The 21,675-nt window shown below is 36.9% G+C and overlaps 1 protein-coding gene across 5 annotated transcripts in view; it reads right to left on the reverse strand.

Moving 5' to 3' along the window:
* inpp4b (inositol polyphosphate-4-phosphatase type II B) overlaps nt 1-21,675 on the reverse strand; it is a 189,150-nt gene that overhangs the window by 131,546 nt on the left and 35,929 nt on the right. For all 5 annotated transcript variants that reach the window (XM_023334716.1, XM_023334715.1, XM_023334718.1 and 2 more), the window contains one exon: nt 18,349-18,465. In XM_023334716.1, coding sequence (XP_023190484.1) covers nt 18,349-18,465 — 117 coding nt within the window. The remainder of the gene's footprint in view (nt 1-18,348; nt 18,466-21,675) is intronic.

Here is a 21,675-nt window from a genome sequence, read left to right on the forward strand (position 1 = left end):
GTAATAAAGCAAGAAGTTAAAAAATCTGCAAGTAAATGGATTAAAATTATATTTAAAGGTATTATAAAGACTTAAAATGCACTTTTTGCCTCTATGCTGTAAAAGACAGACAAATATAATGACATAAATTGGGATCAACATCTGAATAGGTCAATGTGAGTCATGTTTTAACATATTGGTATGATATGGCTGGTGATATGGTTTTAATATCTCCCTAGTTTGTTCATAATATGTTTGGAGCTGCTAGACTGGAAATGATTTATGTAATCTACAGGTGTAGTTAAAGGTTTTGGCTGCAACACATGTGTTAACAAACTCTGCAACTTCAGGTTTTGTGGTGACAATTTTCCTCGTCTTTAAAACAAAATTGATCAGAGTAATTACCAATTTTTAATAACTTTTGAGCTTAATCCAACTTGCTGCACTGCCTTCCTTCACTGTAGATATTTATGTCACAGCGTTGTTACAACTTTTATCAACTTCTATGTATTTACTGTGCTATTTTTTTGTCACATTACAAGACATTTTATATATATATATATATATATATATATATATATATATATATATATATATATATATATATATATATATATATATATTTGTAAATGTAGCTGAAACATTTCTGTGAAGAAAGGAGAAAATTATCAACAGATTTATTCATTTCTAAAATTGCATGGTCTTGTATGTCATGTGATTATTTTTGGAATATTTCTCTCAACATTTTTGAAGGTTACATTTAAAGAGATATCAAAAATAATCTGGAATGAACCATTTCGCTGTATGGAAAATAGTCTACAGGTGGAGGATATTCAAATCCACCGCCAGCATGTTCAGATCTTGTTATTCAAGAAGGTTCACCCTGAAAGCAGACCACAAGATGCTAAGTGAAGTATCCATAAAAACCTAAAATGTTGCTGATGTTGATATGAAAGTGTACGCCTGTACAGCCAAAAAGCACAACCTTAAAGGGGCAGTATGATGTGTTTTCCAGGCACATAGAGCCATATAGTATAATCCAGTAACTATGTTAACTTAAATTGTTTTGAATATGTATCAAATAAAACTTAAAATTGGGCCTCTGTGTCTTTAAAACACTCTGCTCTTCCTGAAACTCAGCTCTGAGGAGGAGCCGCGTCTTGAAGGCAGAGCTAGGTCCACTCAGGCATTTTGCACAGCTGAATGGTTGCCATAGAGACTAAAGGATTTCTCAAACATGCGTGAAAGAATCAAGGCAACACTCCAGATATGTTTTTGATGAGGAAATAACATTGTAACATGATGAAATGCTCAAAAAAGCTGATTTTACATAAAACTGGCCCTTTAACTCTCATAAAGCAGGTGGAGAAAAGAAAAACCCATAACTGTGATCTACTCCAGACATTAAGATCCTGTCTTAGTCCAGAAACAGATGACTCTGAAAATATTTATTTTTCACAGAAATTTGATGTTTTACCAACAGAATTATCTAAAAGGTCTTAAATGCATTTAAATAATTACCAGTATGCAAAAACACAACTTCTGTCCCACTATCAAAACATTTATTCAGCAACGTATTTCTATGTTTAGTAGTTTGGTCTTTGTTTTAGGACTTTATTTTAGGTCTTCCCCCTCAGTTGTCACTGAGAAATTTCATTATGCACAAAAATCGAGTAAATTGTTTTCTGGCATAAAACCATTTTTCAACTAAGATATGATGTCAAAATCAGCATGACTGCATCTCCACCCAATTCCTCCAAACTCTCAGCTGATAAATTGCTTTTTTAACTTTGTACCATTTCATTTGTGCTGTGCATGCTAAATTAAGTTTTATAAAACATCATATCCTTCCCCACACTGACGTTTTAACTAAAGCTATTTCAGATCTAAACTATTTGCTTTTTTTAAAAGCATTAACACCTGCCTCACTTTTTAACCACAGAAGCAAATGCTCACTGGCAGCTGGCTGCAGAAAGACTGCAGTCCTCCAAGAGACGCTCCTTTCACATTCTGTCTTCTGCAGATATTGGATGAGATCTACAGAGCCATAAACAACAGGCACCATGCTGCATTTCATATACATCTCACCTTTCCTCAGAAAACAATGTGCTGCCAGAGGATCAGTGATTCTGTCAAATAAGATCCAAGGAGTAGCAACACAGCCCCAATATTCAGACTTCCATTCAGGCATTCTTCAGTCTGTCAATGCATGTCCCTGAACATGAATCTTTCCCTACCACTCTATTAGTTTTCCACATTTCCCTGCCTTTACTGCTTAGTTCATCATGTTCAGGCTGTTCTCCTTGGTGACCTGCCAACACTGAGAAAACCCTGTTTTATTTTTTTTTCTGCAGAGGCATTCAGGAAGGTGCTACACAGGGCTCAAAGGATTTGTTTAAGTACCTTTAAAATAGAAGATCAGATTCCTACAGTCATGCATATTTGTCTAGCAGGCAAACGCTGCAGTCTGCTCTTAATGCATTGGAGCAACTACCAATGGCTCCCCCCACACTGTTCTCTGGTCTATAAACTTTAACTGCTTACCCCACTGCAGACTAGGTGATAAAACTCAAGGCTCCCTTCGCTCAGTCTGTAAACACGACTCGCTAGGAGTTCCAAAAGACTGTACCACCATAATCAAGAGCCCGTTAGCGACCGGAGCACCAGGATTTAAATTATAGGATAGCAACGTTGTGGTCATTTGACACCGATTCTGCCACAGAAGACCTTTAAAATAATACGCTTTGCAAGTGTTAATTTGGAGCAGCTTTTTGCAAGCTGCTATCTGCTTCGTTTGATGGAAGCTTGTGGCTTGGAACTTCCCTCTCTGTGACTCTGCACTTTAAGTCAAAGTGCTCCGTCTTTGTCCTTCTCCGTGCACAAAGACGGAGAAGGAAATAAGTTGTGCAAATGTTGGCTAAAGGATATTCTTTTAGAAGCCACAAAACAAGATGCCAAACTTAACTTTTTATATGCTGCTTTAACTTCATTTAAGACTTTAGGTGAATGCCATCAGATAAGTAGAAATCCACTAATGTTGTTAAGAATGCAGAAACGGCTCAAGAGGTTTTTGTATAATCGCTCTAACAAAACCTGCAGAAAATATTTCTCTGCAACATCGAGGAGCTCCTATCTCTCCCTGAGGCTAAACAGGCGAAAGTGTGCTGGGTCTCTTGCACTTTAGCACTCAGACACACAATAATGGTTCTATAATATGCTAACTCGTGCCTGAAGAGGCTGATAGCTCTCTTCTTTAGAGAGCAGAGCTATAGGGGCTGTAAAAGCAAACAGCTCGGATCAAACCAACTCTTAGCTCCCTTTGAAGAATGGGAGACAATTACAGAGATCAGTGGTGCAGCCCAGAGGTGGTTAACAGCCAAGACAGGCAGAAAGACAGAGATTGATGTCCCAGTAGATCTACAGAGCCTGATCCCTTTAGTGGCTTCGGTTAAATCTAGCGTTCATTGAACACACATGTTGGAAGCCGGTGAGTTGTAACTTGAGGCGGCAGGAAAACACTCAGGCATTTTTCCCTCAGTCCACAGGTATCAAAATGATGAAGTTTGACTCAAAAGACTTGCAAAAGAATTCACACCCTCAAACCCTTTTACCTTTGTCAGATGAAAACTGCAAACTAAAACATATTTTATAAAAAATTTTTGGATATTTTTTGTCATGGATAAATCCATGACAAATGCAAAACATTGTTGGCATTCCGCTAATGTAAAAAAAAAAAAAGAAGTTATTTTGCAGTTGCTGTGTTTCCATTAAATAAGAAACATAATTAAAATCACCCAGAAATAAGTTTGTTTATGCAATAAGTCATTTAAAAAAAGCCATGCCACCATCCTCCGGGTACTTCCTGTTGTCGTCTTCTTTGTGGTTTGTGCCAGTGGTAACATCCAGTTGTTGATCATGTGACTCGTGTGATACATAAAAGGTTTTGTCCTTTACATTTTTGCAAAATAAACCAATTTCAATATGGCCAAAAAACACACCTAATTTTTCTTCCTTTTGATATGTTTACTGTTCTATGTTCACATTTTCGGTTGTCAAGATGTGCGTATGCATAACAATGTCATTATGTGAAATTCAGGTGTACCAGCAGCAAAGGGAACAGCAAGTCAGAGCATATAGAGTTAAACAAAAAAACATATAAAAACAGAAATATGAATAACATCCCCTACACTAAGGGAAATTTTGCAGCATAAGAAAATACTGTGCAATTATTTAAAATGGCGTACTCATTCCAAAAACATGCAGCAACTGAGTAGGGCGATTAAAAAAAATTAAAATGTTTATGTACAGTATATTTCTGAAAACAAATAGACTATTTATGAGAAGTTAAAAAAAGACAACAGCAAACTAGAGCAAGAATGTTATTTCAAATAAGATAAACTGACCAAATAACAGCAGTGATCTGTGATGACGCTCTTTTATGTACCTAGGATGCAGCCGTCTGTCCCTGAAGGAGCTCTCCAGTTCAGCAACAACTTTATGCATGGTGTGGCAGACATATTGTAAGTACAAGTAAGCATATAAATACTTGTATAAAGTATTGTATTTTTCTAGGCTTGTTCCCCGGTCTTTTTTTTCAACTTTCTTGTCTATTTTATTTTCAGAAAATGTCTTTTTGTATTGATTGCTTTTTCTAAAATGTCAAAGTTTCTAGTTTTGTGGATTGTTTCGTTCAATGATTGTGATCCAAGGGCACTGTAAGTGGGTCTTTAATACAAAAAACATTTCTACTGAGAACGACAAATTGAGTCTACACAGAGACTCGCTCGTCACATTTTACCGGGTAAACAACGAGATGCAGGAAGGAGCGGGAGAGGTGCAACAGCCCCTAGATATTTTTGTTTCACAGCACACCACAGTCAAATTTCACGGCTAAATGACACAGTTACCGGTTCACATAGAAAACACAACAAAAGAGCCTTTTTTACTAAACATTCAGCTTATGTGAAAGAACTTGTCCTTGGTGACTTTAAGATAGCTCACTGACAGATCCAGAAAGAGCATATTGTAGTCACTGTTGTGCACTCTTGTGAATAACGATAAGATCACAACAAATATATACGGATTTCTGTGGAGGAAACAAAAAAATATCTCTCAATCCTCTTTAGGTCTGCAGAGAGGAAATAGTTTAGGTGGATTTATGATTATCATAACTCCATCTGAGCGGGAAGAGAACAAGACAGAGAGACAAAAAAACCTTTCTGTTTCTCTGAACTGATCTGATCTTTCAGTACTCTGAGTGACTGATGGTGGAAAAAGACAACATGCCATTTTATCTATTAATATACTTCAATCTGAACGCAGCTGGAAAAGAAAAAAGCATTGCTCTTAAAAGTACAAAAAACAAGCATATTTAAAATGCTGAATAACTAAATATAGAAATCAGCCAGTCAACCCCAACAATCGGATGCAACTCCTCCTGTCTTGTCCTGCATTAAAAAGACACTAAGAGTGATCGTACCTGTTGCTTCTCAAACAAAGAAATTGAACTTGAACCTAAAATTTGCCAGGGGTTTGAACTGTAGATAATAATTTTTGCTTGACACTTTGTTCTGTTTAAAGACTGCGCAGAACATGAAGAAAAAATCCAAAGTCCAAAGAAATATTTGAAAGACCTTCCTTGCAGAAGTCTTGATGAAGACAACTTTTAACCAGAAAACTGGGTTGGTATCTAACCTTGGTCGCAGTCGTCAATACCACAGTTACACAACAGAACTCGGGTTTTAAATGTTCCACATAGCATGACTTTAGAGAGAACCCAGGATTGCAAATGCATCTTGAGGTTTACTTACACAACGTCTCAGACTCTGACTTGACTCCACTATCATCAGGAGCTCAGTTAGCCATGGAAAATAGCTGCCCTTACACAAACACACATCTAGCCAACAAGTATCAGCACTTTCCACCAGTGTCTCTCCTAAAGGAAACCATTACACTGCAGAAAGGCACAGGAAGGGAGGCAGGGAGGGGATTTTCTCAAGTGGTTTCCCCTCTTACTCTCTCTCTCTCTTTCTCTCTCTCTCTCGGAAAGAGGAAAGAAATTTTGCGTGAGACAGTTTTTTTCAAGAAAGAGAGAGAGGGAAGATTAGTCAGCCAGGCATCTAATTCACTTGTGACCCAGTAATTTATTTAGCTAATAATCTGCTTTTCCAGGTGACACTAACAACCACCAATAAAATGATTAGAGAGTCGACGATGGGTTACAATAGGTCACGTTTAGGCCTGTCTGTTGAAGAAGATATGTGATTAAATTCTCGAACGAGAATCATCCAGACAAATCCCACCTTGAGGATATTGGAGTAAGATTACACAAGGAAAGGGTTTTGGAGGTTATTGCAAAGATGGAATTTCCTGGAAAGTCTGGAGGCATTTTCCTCAAGCATCAAATACTTGATGATATCTATAGGGGATCTGCATGACGATTTGGTGAGTTGCGTGAAGAGTTCACTTTATTTTCCATCAGAAGACCTTGAGATAAACTAAGGACAAGCAGTTTACCTCCTATTTATTATTGCTGAGGCACCGATCAATTGGCCAGTAATTAAATTCAATCAGAATTTCCAGGAATGGTCCAGACTACTGATATGCTGAAAAATTCAGCCTTTTGGTCTGTAAACTCACTAACAAACTCCTTTGATTTACCTTTTTATTATGAGTTTAGTACAAATCAATACATATTTTGAATAAAGATTCAAAACTAGCGGCATTCTTGATTTTGTAGCAGGTGCAAGTTTTCAGCTTTTTTGTTTGTTTTTTAATTTTAGTTGCAAAGGATTGTTGCTGTTCCTTTTTTATCTCTTTTGAACCCATCTTGTTTTATTTGTTCTTTAAAAAGTATCCTCTAGCTATTTAGCACTTTGTTAGAAAGTGGATTGTGATAATAAAATTATTATTAAGTTAACTTTTCATTTGTCATTATTATTAAAACAAAAAAAAAATCATTTCAATTTATCACAGTGATGATATATGAAGACAATTTCTAAATTGGGTAAATAAACCTGAAGATCTTCACTTTCTGAAAGTGACATTTGTAGAATAATGTAATTCAGGATATTCAATGCCAGGACCCTCTAGCAAACTGGTACTAACAAATACTATTAAACATTTCTAATAACTAGCTATAAAAATGTTTAGATCTCTGAGAAGGAACATCCACACAATCTTCTGTGCAGAATCGTTTTAATTAAGCCAAACTGGATGCAGTTTGACATAAACAGTCTATTTAAGGTCATGCTGCAGCATATTAACAAGAAAGAATTAGTCTGGGCGTGATATGTTGCTCTTAAATATCCCATTTTTTTCTACTGAAGCTGCGCTGTAGAAAAACCCTCATCCTGTACAGAACAGGACGAGGATGGGCGGACAAGAGAGAGTTTTAAATGAAAAAAGTTGGTACTATGTACTTTACAGGCCATTTTATTGGGCAGTCAAATGATTATGTTACCTTCAATTGTTATGAAAATGCTGTATATATTAAAAACAATCTAAAAGACATCTGACTTTGAATCATAGTCGTATCCGATTCCTTGAAATTGACCTCTGTCTCTTTAAGAACCTTCCGACACTCCCCCTTCAGGTCAACCGATATCAGTGCGGGATTTTTCAGGGTCCATTACTTTGGTTCTGTTGTGGAAATGTTAACAGGATTTTCTTGTTAATGACAAATGGTAAAACGCAAAGATACCCAACCAGTACTTAACTTCATGACAAAGAAAGGCTTCTATTCATTACTATGTCAAAGTTATACATTTTGTGAAAGGTCAATCTCATTGACACTTTGGAGGGGCGCCATTAGAAATATTATCTGAATCCATAAAGTTAAAAGCTGCCAAGATTTATTTTAGGATGAGGTCAACTTGTAGACTGTCCACAGGAAAGATGAATTTTACCACTTTTGTGCCAAAGTCAAAGTGTGGCCAAATATCATGCAGTAAAAGGCTAAATGGGTTGCCCAAGTCCTGCTGTCTGACACAGAGACTTCAAGTCAAAACAGTGTTAGTTAAGGAACAAGAACATTGCATCAGACCAGTGATGGCATGCCAATGTACAAACTGTCTGTAATGACTCCATTGTCCATTCAAAAGAGATTTTAAGGAACATTATTGAAAATAAAGAATGCATAAAGCAAAGACTGATGTTTGTGCAAAACAACCAACCAGAATCACTGAAAAATCAACCAAAGCTTCTTCAAGAAGACTGCAAGAAGCATTACCTTTTTAACTGCTCTCCATACTTTGACTAATCAAATCCTTTGACTCATCAAATTTCAACCATCACATTCCAGAAGGGCCTGACAGGTTTTACTACAAGGCAAAGCCATTTTTCTCCCACTGAGTTGTGTAATTAGTGGTAGCAAAGCTGCTTGTTGTCATTGCTTTATTGTCTTGCTGTTGTTACCCAGATGGTGTTGCCAACTGGATGCTAAATCACCTCAAGGAGGACATATGTCTTTTTTTATATGTTTAATTTGCCTGCATGTGAAGTCTTTGTAATTGGTATACAATTTATCTGATATATGTACTTACAAATCTTCTTCTGAACTTATCTCTTTCTCTAAAAAAGCAGATCTTATTTTGATGGAGACTCTTTGTTATTTTGTTATTACTTGTATCTATTCTTACAAACGTAGACAAAGGATGCCCATATCTGGGCATCTCAATCAATGTTAACGTATTCTTAGTTCACCATAAGAAGCAGTTCATCAGTGTTTCACCGGACAGACTTACGTTTGATGAGAAACAGGCATTTTCCAACAGAGAGCTCTTCTACCATCAGGACTCACTAAAACCGCACTTTTCATATTTGAGATGCCAGTAAATTACTTCTTGCTATCACTGTTTTATATTTCTTTCCCTAACCTTTAAGTTGATTCTTTAAAAGTTCCCATGCAGGTACACCTTTAGACTGAAGTAAACGTCTTGATCCCTGATCTCATCAGAATAAATCTCCCACACATTTAAATACCATCGCTGCTCATCTCCTCCATTTCCAGAACTGCCGTGCTGCTGGGAAAGTCTCTTAACCCCATCTGTGCCCGTGGAGCTCCTTAGAGTTACTTAGACTATCAGACAGTTGTGAGCTTATGTGGCAGATGATGCAGAGTAGTGAATCCATTAATCACACGGCGGGCGGTTCGTCCCAAACTAACGTTACTGTAGGTTTTTATCAACATCAGAGTGGGTGAATGAGAGCCCAACTGAAAGGTGTCCTGTCCATAACGGTAAAATGCAACATGAGCGTGGAGGATTGGTCCGAATGTGAAAGTGTTTTAGTGTAAGCAGAAGGAACAAGCTGAATAACTGTTCATCGGGTGAATTACATATCAACTGATGTTAAATACAAGTATGTTTTAATTAGGGTTGTCAAAGCAAATACATGCAATTAATTTTAAATTTTTAATATTAGATAATGCAGATTAATCGCATGACCTATTTTGACCTAAAAGCCTCTTTCCTGCGGAGGGTTATTTAGTTCACAGCAGCACGTTACACAGGCTACTGTGGTTAACAATGCCAAGTCGCAAACTCAAGAGTAAAGATGAGCAAGGAGAGTCAAAGTTGTGCGCTCAGCAGCAAATTGTGCATTAAAAGATACTGCAGTGGATGTTTGGATGAAACCCAGGTAGTAGGTAGCCTACATATTGCAATCCTTCCATTGAAACACAACCAGTGTATAGTTAAGATTTCTAAATTACGTTTGAAACAAAGTTACTTCCTATTGACCTCCATGAAAATGAAAACCTGGAAAACTAAGATGTTTGGTTTGAGATATTAATAAAAAACTTTTTAAAATGAAAATATGCATTTTTTACATTTCAAACTTACAAACATAAGCTATAGTGTGATTAATCTATTTTTTTAATCATTTGATTGGTTGATTGAACTCCTACTGTATCTCTTACTTACGGTAAGGATGAACAAAATGAAAGTTTTCCCAAAGGTTGAATACGATGTACATGTAAAAACACAACCTGGATGTTTTCTGTATTCTTCTTTACCACTAATAAATGTAACTTTGGTATCCAGAACCTCTATATGTCTCCAGTATTTATGCGGAACATCCTGCAGCTCTCGCCTGCTGTGTTTAAGCATTTTTAGGAAGTCTTTCATTTTAAGGCCTGAGCAGTGGTACTTTGCCTCACTTATGACTTTGGCTGACATTGCCACAATGATGGTGAAGGAAGCAAAGTGGCCATCAGACAAGAAACAGCCCTTATCTGGGGACTGTTACTCACATAGGTTATCACTGCAGAGCTGTCCACCCAATCACTACCAAAACTGTTCTTGGGTATCTCTGAGATTGCCTCTCATAAAAAAGACCATTTCTATGACTGCGTGTGTGCGTGTATGTGTGTGTGTGTTTCGCTTCGCTCTCTGCTTCCATTCCCCTCTCGCTCTTCTTTTATTGCAGTAAACTCTTACGCATACAGAAAATTCCCACCACATTGACACCCATCCAGCAAAAACCAAGTGGCTATGCCATAAATATGTCACCTCGGCGTCTTTTGCACATCATGATTATTGACAGGGCAGGATTAACCGAGGCTGGGATTCTCCATACTTCAGCAGTTCATAATTGGAGTGACAATTCACCGTGCAACAGTGGCTGTTCAGACCGCCTCCTGAGACGGAGCAAATACGCCGGTGAGCGCGTCCTCAAATCAGGTGGAAAGATAAAAACATTTGCAAAGGGTTTCGCAGAAACACAGTATGAAGTCACTGAAGTGTGGGAAGTCATTTTAGGAAACTTTGTGAGCTAGAATTATATAATAATGTTTAAAAATACTGATCATTATTTGATCTGAAGTTTTATTAATCATTCAGCATTCCAGGTCAAGACTGTAGATTCCCCAACCTGTGAGGAAGTAGACTTTTTGTGCAATTTGAGAAGAAAAAAATTAAAATAAAACAAAAAAATTGCAGTTATAAAAACATTAGCAAAAGTATTAATACTTTTTTAAGGTATTTACATATTCATATTACAACCACAAATGTTGTTTTATTTGGATTTTATGTGATAAATCTATGAAAAATGGAGGATGAATCTGAAGTGGGAGGAGAACGAGGAGAACTTTTCCAAAAACCTTTAAGATTTTTAGAAATCTAAAAAGTGCGGCATGCAACCCTCTACTTTTAGTCTCCTAAGCAATCTGCTACCTTCCACATTATTGGCTAATAAATTCAAAAAACATTTTGTGAGGTACTGTATATGAGTGAAAGTTATCAGTGAGTACCTGATAAACTGGGATTTTATGCCTTTTTATCACATTTATTTGGATAACTAGATAAAGGTGAAAAAATGTAAGCTGCACAAAATTGAATTAGTCACTTCCTAAAATGGTAATTTTACCAAATGTCAGCATGGAATATTTTATTAATTGATCTTTTCTTGTGTTGTAACTTGATAAGTTTATAAAAAAGCATTCCTTGTGAAATCCTTGTTTATTAAAACTGCATTTAATCATGTAGAAATCTACTGCTAATCTTTCAGTTGGTGAGATTTTTATTTTATTTTTTATTTTTGTTACTCATCAATAGTCGAGCTGTTATTCTAATGTGCAAGTAACAGATTTGGATTTATTGTCACTTAATTATGAGGCTCCAAGTTGATAAAACTATATACTATATACAATATACTATAATCCATAAGTTTGGTAAAAAAAAAAAAGTGGACATTTATAATGAGGAATGTTCAGTCAGTTCTACATCAGAGCAAAATATTAGATCAAAAAGAAGGTTTTGAGGACTTCAGGGTTTTTTTTCTAATGTTAAATTGTGTTCCACAAAACAATGAGAATAGCTGAACAAAAGGAATAAACTAAAATGGCAAGACATAAAACACAAAAAGAAATAATCAAAACAGAAAATAACAGAAGCTAAAAGTCCAAACACCTAACAAATGAAGCGTAAATTATTTTCAAAGCAGAGGTGGTACACATAACTAAATCTGGTAAAAAAATAAACAGACAATACCGCATTCAATCAGTTTTTGTTTTTGTCTTTTTGGGGGGGGATTTTACAAACACAATCTTGATCCAATTTTCGGAGTGTGTAGGCGTGTGTGTGATTGTGTGTACTCACAGGGCGTCGGTACAGCCGGAGGAAGAGACAACCATTACAGCAGAGTGGCGTTTTTACTTCATTCAATATATTTTTATGCTTCTTTATGGAAATGACCAGACATGCACCATTATCCCATTCACCTCAGATTAGGCTTTATGCTTGTCAGACTATACGGCGCACAAAGACGAATCAAAAATTCTCACCAAGCAAACCGGGATCCGAACTGTGCATTTATCCTGAACTGGAGCGAGAAAAGACAGGAAATGAGGCCATCATTAGGGACAAGAACTCGCCCAGGGGGGACTGTTTTATCTCTTTAAACAAGAACATACAGTAAAAGGTTCATGCTCACAGAGGAAAAAATGGCTATCATTAGCAGTCCATCTCTGAGACTCCTCTGAGGTTCAGTGAGTAACAATGTAATGCGCCAAGCATGCAAAAAATAATCTTATTTGTCTCTTTATGAGCTTTTATTGTAAGGACTTTTCATCCTTTCCTGTCCGAACAGCTTTGTTCAGAGTTCTCATGAATTTTAAAGACAATGACTGAATTTTAATGCAATATGAGAAACTAGCTCTTCATTCCTACTCTCATCTTTAGAGGAAAAAGCTATTAGATATTATAAACTTAATTATTAATAAAATAACATTACGCCCTACTTAAATGAATTTTATGAAAGGCATAATGGCTTAAAATGGCAATGACTTTTTTTTCTTCAAACAGACAAAATGCAGCTTATTAGTCACACTTGAATCATACCATGCTTAATATTTAGCTGAGTAAGTGCATGATACAATTGTTTTACATAAGTCGCTCTTGCTGAAGCATTCCCACAGAATAAGATCAGAATGCGAGTCAAACGAGGACTCTTTGCCCCAGGGGCCCCTTCAAAGACGAGCCGCAGTTAAGACATCAGTGACAAACTAAGGCAGGCCTGTCAGTCTCTGACAGCTATAGGCTGGAGGGTGGGATCACTTCCACCTGAGAGAAATCTGAGTTGGTCCTGTTCCTTCTCACACCTCCACTCTCCAACTTATCAGTTCCTCAGTTCTGTCTGTGCTCCTAAATATTCATGAGCATGGAGCAGGCGGTGTCATCTCAGGATATCTAAACGGAGGCCAGAGGCAGAGGGAAGCCACCCGGCGATAAAACTCTCCGGTCCACTGCAAACGTTGAGCCAATCATCTGTAACCCTGAAAATGTCAGAGTCCTTCTCTCATCGTTTTAACTTTGAGGCCTTTACTTTGTCGCCTATTATAGATTCAATTTACTGAAACATTCACACCTCCACTTATTGTTATGATTCAATGACAAAATATTTTAATGTGATTTCATGTGATATAACAGAAAGTAATGAAGTCATTTGAAAAATATCAATAAATGCTAAAAGGTTTTAATGGTTTGCAGAAAAAGATCTGAAAAGTGTGGAGTGCACTTGCACACTACTGGCTTTGTTCAGTTAGACAACTCAATTTTTGCCCATGCTTCTTTGTAAAATAGCTCGAGCACACTTAGAATGAAGGGAAATCATCTGTGAATGTCAATCTTAGAAAAAAATAAAACCTTTGCTAAAAGCGAATGGATTTTTTTGTTGTTGTTGTGATGTCGATTTTTGTTTAAAATGCAGATAGTTTTCAACCAAATGAGGAAAAAACACATCTAGAGTTTAATTTTTTTGTTGCTCTTCAATGAAATAATTTCAGAACAAAGCTGAAAAACTGCCAAAACTGTTATTTGCCATTACTTTACAGACAAACTGACAGTTATTCAAGCTGAGATAAGTCCAAAAAGCCACCTTTAGCTCCAGAGCCTCAGCTTTCAGACCACTGTTTTAGGATTCCCAGCATCATTATCCCTGCAGCATGACACTGCCACCATCTGTTGTCAGGCTGTTAATTTTGCACCCCAACATGTTTTGGATTTTAGACTTAAAAGTCCAAATTTGGTTTCATCTGACCAGAAAATCTCCTTCAAAGTATTTGCTTTAAAATTGGACTTCTTTCAAAGATGTCCTTCATGAAAGAAATATGTATTGTTTGTTTGTTGTTGTGTCTTGGTTTATTAGACATACAGTACAGACCAAAAGTTTGGACACACCTTTTAATTCAATGAGTTTCCTTTATTTTCATGACTATTGACATTGTAGATTCACACTGAAGGCATCAAAACTATGAATAACACATGTGGAAATTTGCACTAAACAAAAAAGGGTAAAACAACTGAAAATACCCCTTATATTCTAGTTTCTTCAAAGTAACAACCTTTTGCTGTGATTACTGCTTTGCACAGTAATATCAATAAATGCTAACACTCTGCATTTTCTTGATGAGCTTCAAGAGGTAGTCACCTGAAATGGTTTTCACTTCATAGGTGTGCCCTGTCAGGTTAATAAGTCATGAAAATAAAGAAAACCCATTGAATTAGAAGGTGTGTCCAAACTTTTGGTCTGTACTGTATATCAGGGCATTGCTGATTGTTTCGGTCTGAGTTGCACTGCACAGAGTAACTTCTAGGAACTTTCTGCAACAAGTGGCCTAGAAATGTGGAAGAAATATGCTCAGTTTTTGACAGCTGATTTGTACATACACAAATAGCTTGCAGGCTGAGGTTTGCAAGGGAAATGCAAAAAACAGAAGATTAAATGACTGGGTTTTGACTGGCTGATTTTTGATCTTCCACTTGAAGCCACTGGGGGCTGATGCATGGTACCAGCTCATGTTCAGGGTCATGCCTGTGTCACTATAAGAGTCTCTAATGAGACCCAGACAAGCACGCTGTGCCCAGCGGAGCGGAGCTGAAATCTAAAAGCTAACCACACCACACAAGAACCGGTCGCAGGACGAAAAAAAAAGAAAAAGGAAAACGAAAGGGGGAAGGAAGATTTTCAAGTGTTGCAGCGGCACCATACAGGGCAATTTTTTGAAACTACTATGAAAGGCTGTGTTTTCTGTCTTAGAATTCCAGGAGGCCATGAAACAGCCCATCATTCAAAAGTTATTTTTGAAGGCAGCAGGGAATGGGGAAATAAGAGAAAAGAGTGAAACTCTGCTCAACAGAACCTTGTCTGTAAAGATTTCTGCTTTAGTCTTGAGCCCTGATTTTGAGAGCAAAGCTGGGGTGAAATGTTCTGTTTTCTGTCAGCGCTGCTCTGAATAGACAGAAAAATGTTGAGCAGAAATTTTAAGTTCACAGAATGAGTGAAGGACAAAGAAAAGACGAAACGATAACTTAATCCATCAATCTTACTCAAGGTAAGGCAAGCTCCAAGGAGAATTTACTTATTAAACTCACCATGTTACATCATGCCATGATTATAATACATTAATTGACATCTGTTTTATATCACAATATTGCACTATATCTCTTGATGCTATATTTCATACCCTTTATTATCTATAACATCCTAAATCATATTTCATGTCAAATATCATGATGCAGCGTCAAGTAATATTGTACCTAGGAATGCACCGATCCACTTTTTGATACCGATGCCGATATCTGAGGTTTACAGAAAAACAGCACTGAATTGATTTAAAACGTAAAAAACAGACATAAATGTACTGAATTACAAACTTATTCGATAACTCTGCACCAGTACAGCACACCTAAATACACCAATGGCTTCACAAGCTTGGTCAAACATGTAAAAACAACACCGTTTTCATTTCTTCAGTGAGTGAGCAGCCCCCTCATATTACTGCATTGTATTCATATCAAATCATATATCTCATATACATTCTTGCCTTATCATTTTTCAGATAACAATCACAACATATAATGTGTGAATCTACATTTCTCATAAATTTTAGATGTCAAAAACAGAAACTTTTGGAACATATCTCCATGCTGAACAGATTGCTGTGCTACTTGTATTTCTAAATATGAGTTGCGTAACCATGCCAACTGGATGGTTGTTTTCTGCAGAAGCAGCCGGTTGACCTTTCAGCAGCCTGAATTATGCGGAGAACAAGTCCCAAGACAGGTTAAAGAGGAGATTGCCAGGATTTATAACAACAATTAATTCCTTCATGGGACTAATACAGTATTATCTCTTTTTTCCCCCCAGATACAGTATGTCTATTTTAGAAACAAAACAGGCCTGCAGTATCTCCTTCTAGAGGTGGAAAACTGGAGAGAAACTAGACATTACTCTGTTGGTTGTGGTCCTACATAAATACACATAAATTGACAAGAGTATCATATAAAAAACATCCAACTTTAAAATACTCAAATATCATTTCACAATGTTTCTTCCTGAACATGACACCTTATCAATCAATCCTTTGACTTCACTGTTGAACCGAATCTAATGACCTTCGAGAGATGATATCTTCCATTGGTATTCATGAATGTTAAACCTTTGTGACCATATAACCACAAACCTGAATGTATTTTAATTTTAAGTGATTGTGTCAGTGGAACATGGATATCTCTGTTTTCCCAAGCAGCTTTTCCTATTGTTGTGGTTCATACATTCAAGGCTGCATCAAAAACATACGTGGAGTGTTCTCTTGATTCTTTCACACATTTGAGAAATTCTTTAATCTCTATGGCAGCCATTTTGCTGTGCAAAATGCCAGGGTGGACCTTTAATCTCTATGGCAGCCATTTTGCTGTGCAAAATGCCAGGGTGGACCTTTAATCTCTATGGCAGCCATTTTGCTGTGCAAAATGCCAGAGTGGACCTAGCCCCGTGGATCGGCACCTTTGAGGCGCAGCTCCTCCTTGGAGCTGTAGTTTTCAAACTTCTGAGCTTCTGCCTCATGAACCATCCCTCCCCTGTGACTCCCTCGCTCAGGTCCTTCAGACTAGCCAACAGCAATTAGCAAACACCTGGTGGAACTGCTATACTCATTATGCAGGCTATTTCTCAGTGCAATGTTGGTAAAAAACGTTGTTATAAGGTTAAAAGATGAGCAATGATGTAATTGTCCTGACGAAGGTATTTCAGACATAGCAGTTTCTAAAGAGACAGAGGCCCAATTTCAAGGCATTAAATTAAAGTCAAAATTCTTTTAAATCAGATTTGATATTTACAGCATTTTTATGACAACTGAATTTAACATTTTTACTTTGTAGTGCTGTAAAATGGCACTATGTGCCTGGAAAATACTGCCTCTTTAAAATGTTATTGCACAATTCTGTGTTGTGCAATCCAATAAAAACACATAGAAGTTTGTTTGCTTCACACATGCCAAAGTGTGATAAAGTGGTGTATAAATATTTTGTGAGGCTGTGTATGTATTTGAGTAAATTATAATATTTTGGCTTTCTTTCTTGCAAAACTAACCTATAGTTATTAATCTACACTTGAATTTATTATTAGTACCCCATTAAATTTGCAAGTGGACTTTATGTGATCGTGGATGAAAATCTATGAGCAAAGGTAAAAAAAAAGTTCTCTTTAAAAATGAAAATTCTCCACATGAAAATTAGAGTTTCTACAAGTAATACAACTTTTTCCAGCTACCTTGGAAGTCAAAGTAACTGACTTACACTAAATATTACAAAAAAGGAATTACAATGTGGCCGTGCGTGCTGCCACTGCCGGCGTTTTGTCTTTCAGACACCAAGCGCCGCCATAATAAACTCTTTTAATTGTCAAAAAAACTCATGAATGTTTTATGGTAAGTTCAAGCAAATTAAGATGTTGGCATCTTGATTTGAATTTGTTACTTGATTAAGATGAAACCCACGCCCACACTAAATAGCTTGTTATAAATTCAGTTTTAAACGTCTAAATCACAGAGCCTGGCCTGTTCTGGATTCTGTGTCTGGGTCTCCTTTCAGTTCCCACGTATGTGACAGATGGTTTTCCCAAGGGAGGAGCCACAAAGCTCTGATGCTCACTGCAGGCTGAATAACCTTCTCTATCAAAGCCACAGGAAGAGGTTAGTGTCAGAACGGAATGATCACTAAGACATCCCTCAGTTCAGAAACCAACCTCTAGGATAGGTTAACACATACTGAGATTTTGAAGTTTAGTTGACTGCAAAACTCTTGAATCAGCCCTCATTTCTTCTTACTTTTAGTACCGAGCAGCAAGACTTTTCTTGTAACCTTTCAAGTGCTGTGTTCCCATATTTCTTCAGGCTTCCTGAAAGTCATTCAAAGCTTTTACTCAGACACTTGCATCTTAAAGCTTCTTTATATCCTTTAAAGTTTAAAGCATCCCCAAACCTAAAGCGAGACAGCTTCACAGCTCGTCTTAAATGCATTTCATCATCGCATCACTGTCTGGATGTTTAATTGTGTGCATGCATGTGGAGAACAACAAGTGTTTACTTACTGATTCTTGGCTCTTGTTTTTTGCATCATACACAGTTAGCTTGACCAGCGAGTCTTGGCTGTCAGGATACTCTGAAGGGAAGGTCACCCCCGTCAAAAACAGCGGGTCTTTGTTTGCCTGTTGGACAGAAAAACGTAGAGAAAGTGCGTGAGTGTGTTTATGTGGACATTTTCATTAACTATAAAATGTTTCTATTTGAAATTGCAAAAATAAATTTGCTTAATAGAAACATGGCAATCTCAAACTCATAAGTTTTAGCACTAGGATGAGATGGTTTTTCAGCCATATAGAAATAGATGTACTTCGCAAAACATTAATGGAAACACTCTTTCCATTACTGTTTTCGCATCACAAAAGTCTAGTGATAAACTACTGGTGAAAACAATGATGAAGACAACAGGAAGTGGTAGGAGGAAGATGGTATGGTTTTGATTTTCCGGACAATGTGTTGCTGGATCCATCAGAGCTCTCACAGCATCGCACAGTTCATAAAAAGTTGTGTGTCATTCGAATGTGTTAAATCCATAGCTCTTCTGTAAAATCACTAGAATTTCCCCCAAACACTACAAACGCAAGTATAAGAAGCTTCTCCATACAAGCAAATATTTATCAGTATATCTCACATTAATCACAACAAGCAGCCACCATTTTTTATTATTAATATTGTGATTATTTAGTATTAGTTCTGGAAGAAAATGGTTTAATTTCAAGGAAAGATATCAAGATAAATGGAGATTTGCTGCTATTTGCTTCAAATGTCAAATCTTTTTTCAGTCACAGAAGTGGCAGATTAAAGATTAATCTGCAGAGGAAACTGGACTGCTGCAAGAAACACAGAGGAGCACTGTTGATTATTATAGACAACAATTCAGATGACTGATATAATGTGACTTGCTTCAGCTTCATTTATTAAAAAAGGAACAATGCACAGGAGATGTAGCTCATGGATTAGAGAAATAGAAACTTTGGCTGGAATGAGCCTCTGAATTCAATGAGATCGCAGACAATAAACCTGCTTTGGCCCAAAAATGCCCTGGAATCCCCAACAATCAGCTGGAGAGCATCATTAGGTAGAGAACTGTCTGGATTTCTTTCCTGGTTGGGGCGATTGGCGGTTTGGATGGATGCATTGAACGAAGTTGGCTTAATTATATGATAGTTGGCTTTAATAAATTTGTTTTATCATATTTTATTTTTAGCCTAAATGTCTGAACTATGTTGGAGTTCATGTTTGCAAAAGATCAAGTGGGAATATTTATTTACCAAGTTTTTTTTAATCACCATAGGGATGTTTAAATTTTTTAATCTAACTGGAGCAGCTAAATCTTTGACTCAATTTATTTTTCCGAGGTTTTTCTCTCACTTATTCATTTACAAATTACTTTATAATTCACTTTTTTTTTAGATGTACATTAATAAACAGACTAAGAACGTTGTCCTTCTGCTGAAGGACGTATGATTTCATATCATACGATATGAAATCAAGCCTAGTTTTGAGATATGTACTCTAGATTCCAGAAGGGAAAACACAGAGATCTCTCTTGCTTCTTAAAGGGATTCTCAAGGCATTCCTAGGCCAGAAGGTTCTGGTTCTGCCTCGGGATCTCCTCCCACTGGGTCATTCCCAGAAGACCATCAAAGGAAGGCCCCCAAGAGGAGTCCTGACCAGATGCCTGATCTCACTCTAGTCCCTTGATGTGGAAAAGAGTAAAAGAACAGAATCATTTTCAGCGGAAGTTCTAATTGTGGCATCTTTGTTATATTTGCTTGTATCCAGAACTTTGCTCTTTATACACATCATGTAATGGTAGAAGGAAAATAGATTTACCTGTAAATTCAAAATGTTGTCTTTTAGCCCAGACCATGACATAAAGGAACAACATCCTCATTATGACAACCAGAGCTCTAATCCATCTTCAATCTGTAATTAACATACTTCAACTCCTCCATTCGTGCATAACCAAGTACTGAATATATATTATGGAAACCTGAGTGGATTTAAGGGTCAAAGAAAATCATGATTAGAGGGATAAATGAGGAGGACACAAACGTCTTCCTAAAGGTGATTTTTGCGTTGTCTCCATGTTATTTTGTTGACTGACCAGTGCATACACACAAAGAAGCTGATTTCCCTTTATGAATATAAAGAATGAGAAGTTGTTTGGCATTCAGAAGGTTGGGGTTCAATTTCACCACATTTCCAAGTGTTCTTGGCCAGAACTCTGGACATCTTGCCTACCAGAACTTCATGTTAGTAATTATGTCAGCGCAGATAGATGACTGTAAAAGTGCAGATGGGCGTAAAGTTAAATCTTTTGAGTGGTCTGGATGGTCTATACAATTGTGAAACAGCTTTAGTTTGTTTACCAGTTAGCTGGAATATAATAAAGTATATTTGTGAATTCCTTTTCAAAGAAGGGCTATCGCTTTTATGCAGTTCTTTTATTCTAATGTCTATGACTCTAGTAAACTTCAACACAGGCACATTAAGCAAATTTAGTGGGAGACATAGTATAATCATTTTAGGGCTCCATTTAGACAGATCCCTAAAAATGATCCTGGACAACAAACTCAACCCTTTATGGCTCTAAATGTAGGTGTAAATACACTAAAAGCAGATTGAACCCACAGATCTGGGTTTTTATAGCATTTATTTCTCTAATATCGCATCTGTTAGGTTAGAAAACTGTGCCTCACACTGCTGGGATTGGTCACAACTCACCGTGTGACATATCTGAGTTAGTTTGGCCAGATTGGAATGTGAGCATGCACGATGAATTTGAATTTTAGATGTGAATGACCATGTTTAATGCTGTCCACTTGTGTCTGCGTCAGCCTGGAGGCAATGCATGAAGTCGGACTAAAAAGACCAAAAATAAACAGACTTTTTTGTATACAGTCATAAAATATAAATTATTTATAGATAAAAATATGAAGCTATTCAGCAGTTAGATTGGAAAGAAAGCTTGTATCCAAACGATTAGAGAGTCTCTGTTCTTTTCAAGTATTTGAAGCGAACCATATATTGTATTACCCTTTAGACTTGTATCTACGTTGTGTGTACCGAGGCTTTTTACTTGCTGTTTTCTATAATCTAACCTGGGTTGGGATTAGGTCTAAAATGAAAAGTGGTTGAGAGGAAAACATAATTCTGGACATAAACAAAAACATTTATCTCTGAAATCCGTTCTTCCGCAAGTGATTTTCATTTTGCATCTACTCCATGGTGTACCATGAGACCAAGTCAGCTAGAACGACTGAAAGGTTTATAAAGTTTTACAAAGAGTTTTGTCTGTTTACTTTTTACAGTTTCTTTGAAATTAAGCT

The sequence above is a fragment of the Xiphophorus maculatus genome, chromosome 5 (assembly GCF_002775205.1).
Source record: "Xiphophorus maculatus strain JP 163 A chromosome 5, X_maculatus-5.0-male, whole genome shotgun sequence".
NCBI classification, from domain to species: domain Eukaryota; kingdom Metazoa; phylum Chordata; class Actinopteri; order Cyprinodontiformes; family Poeciliidae; genus Xiphophorus; species Xiphophorus maculatus.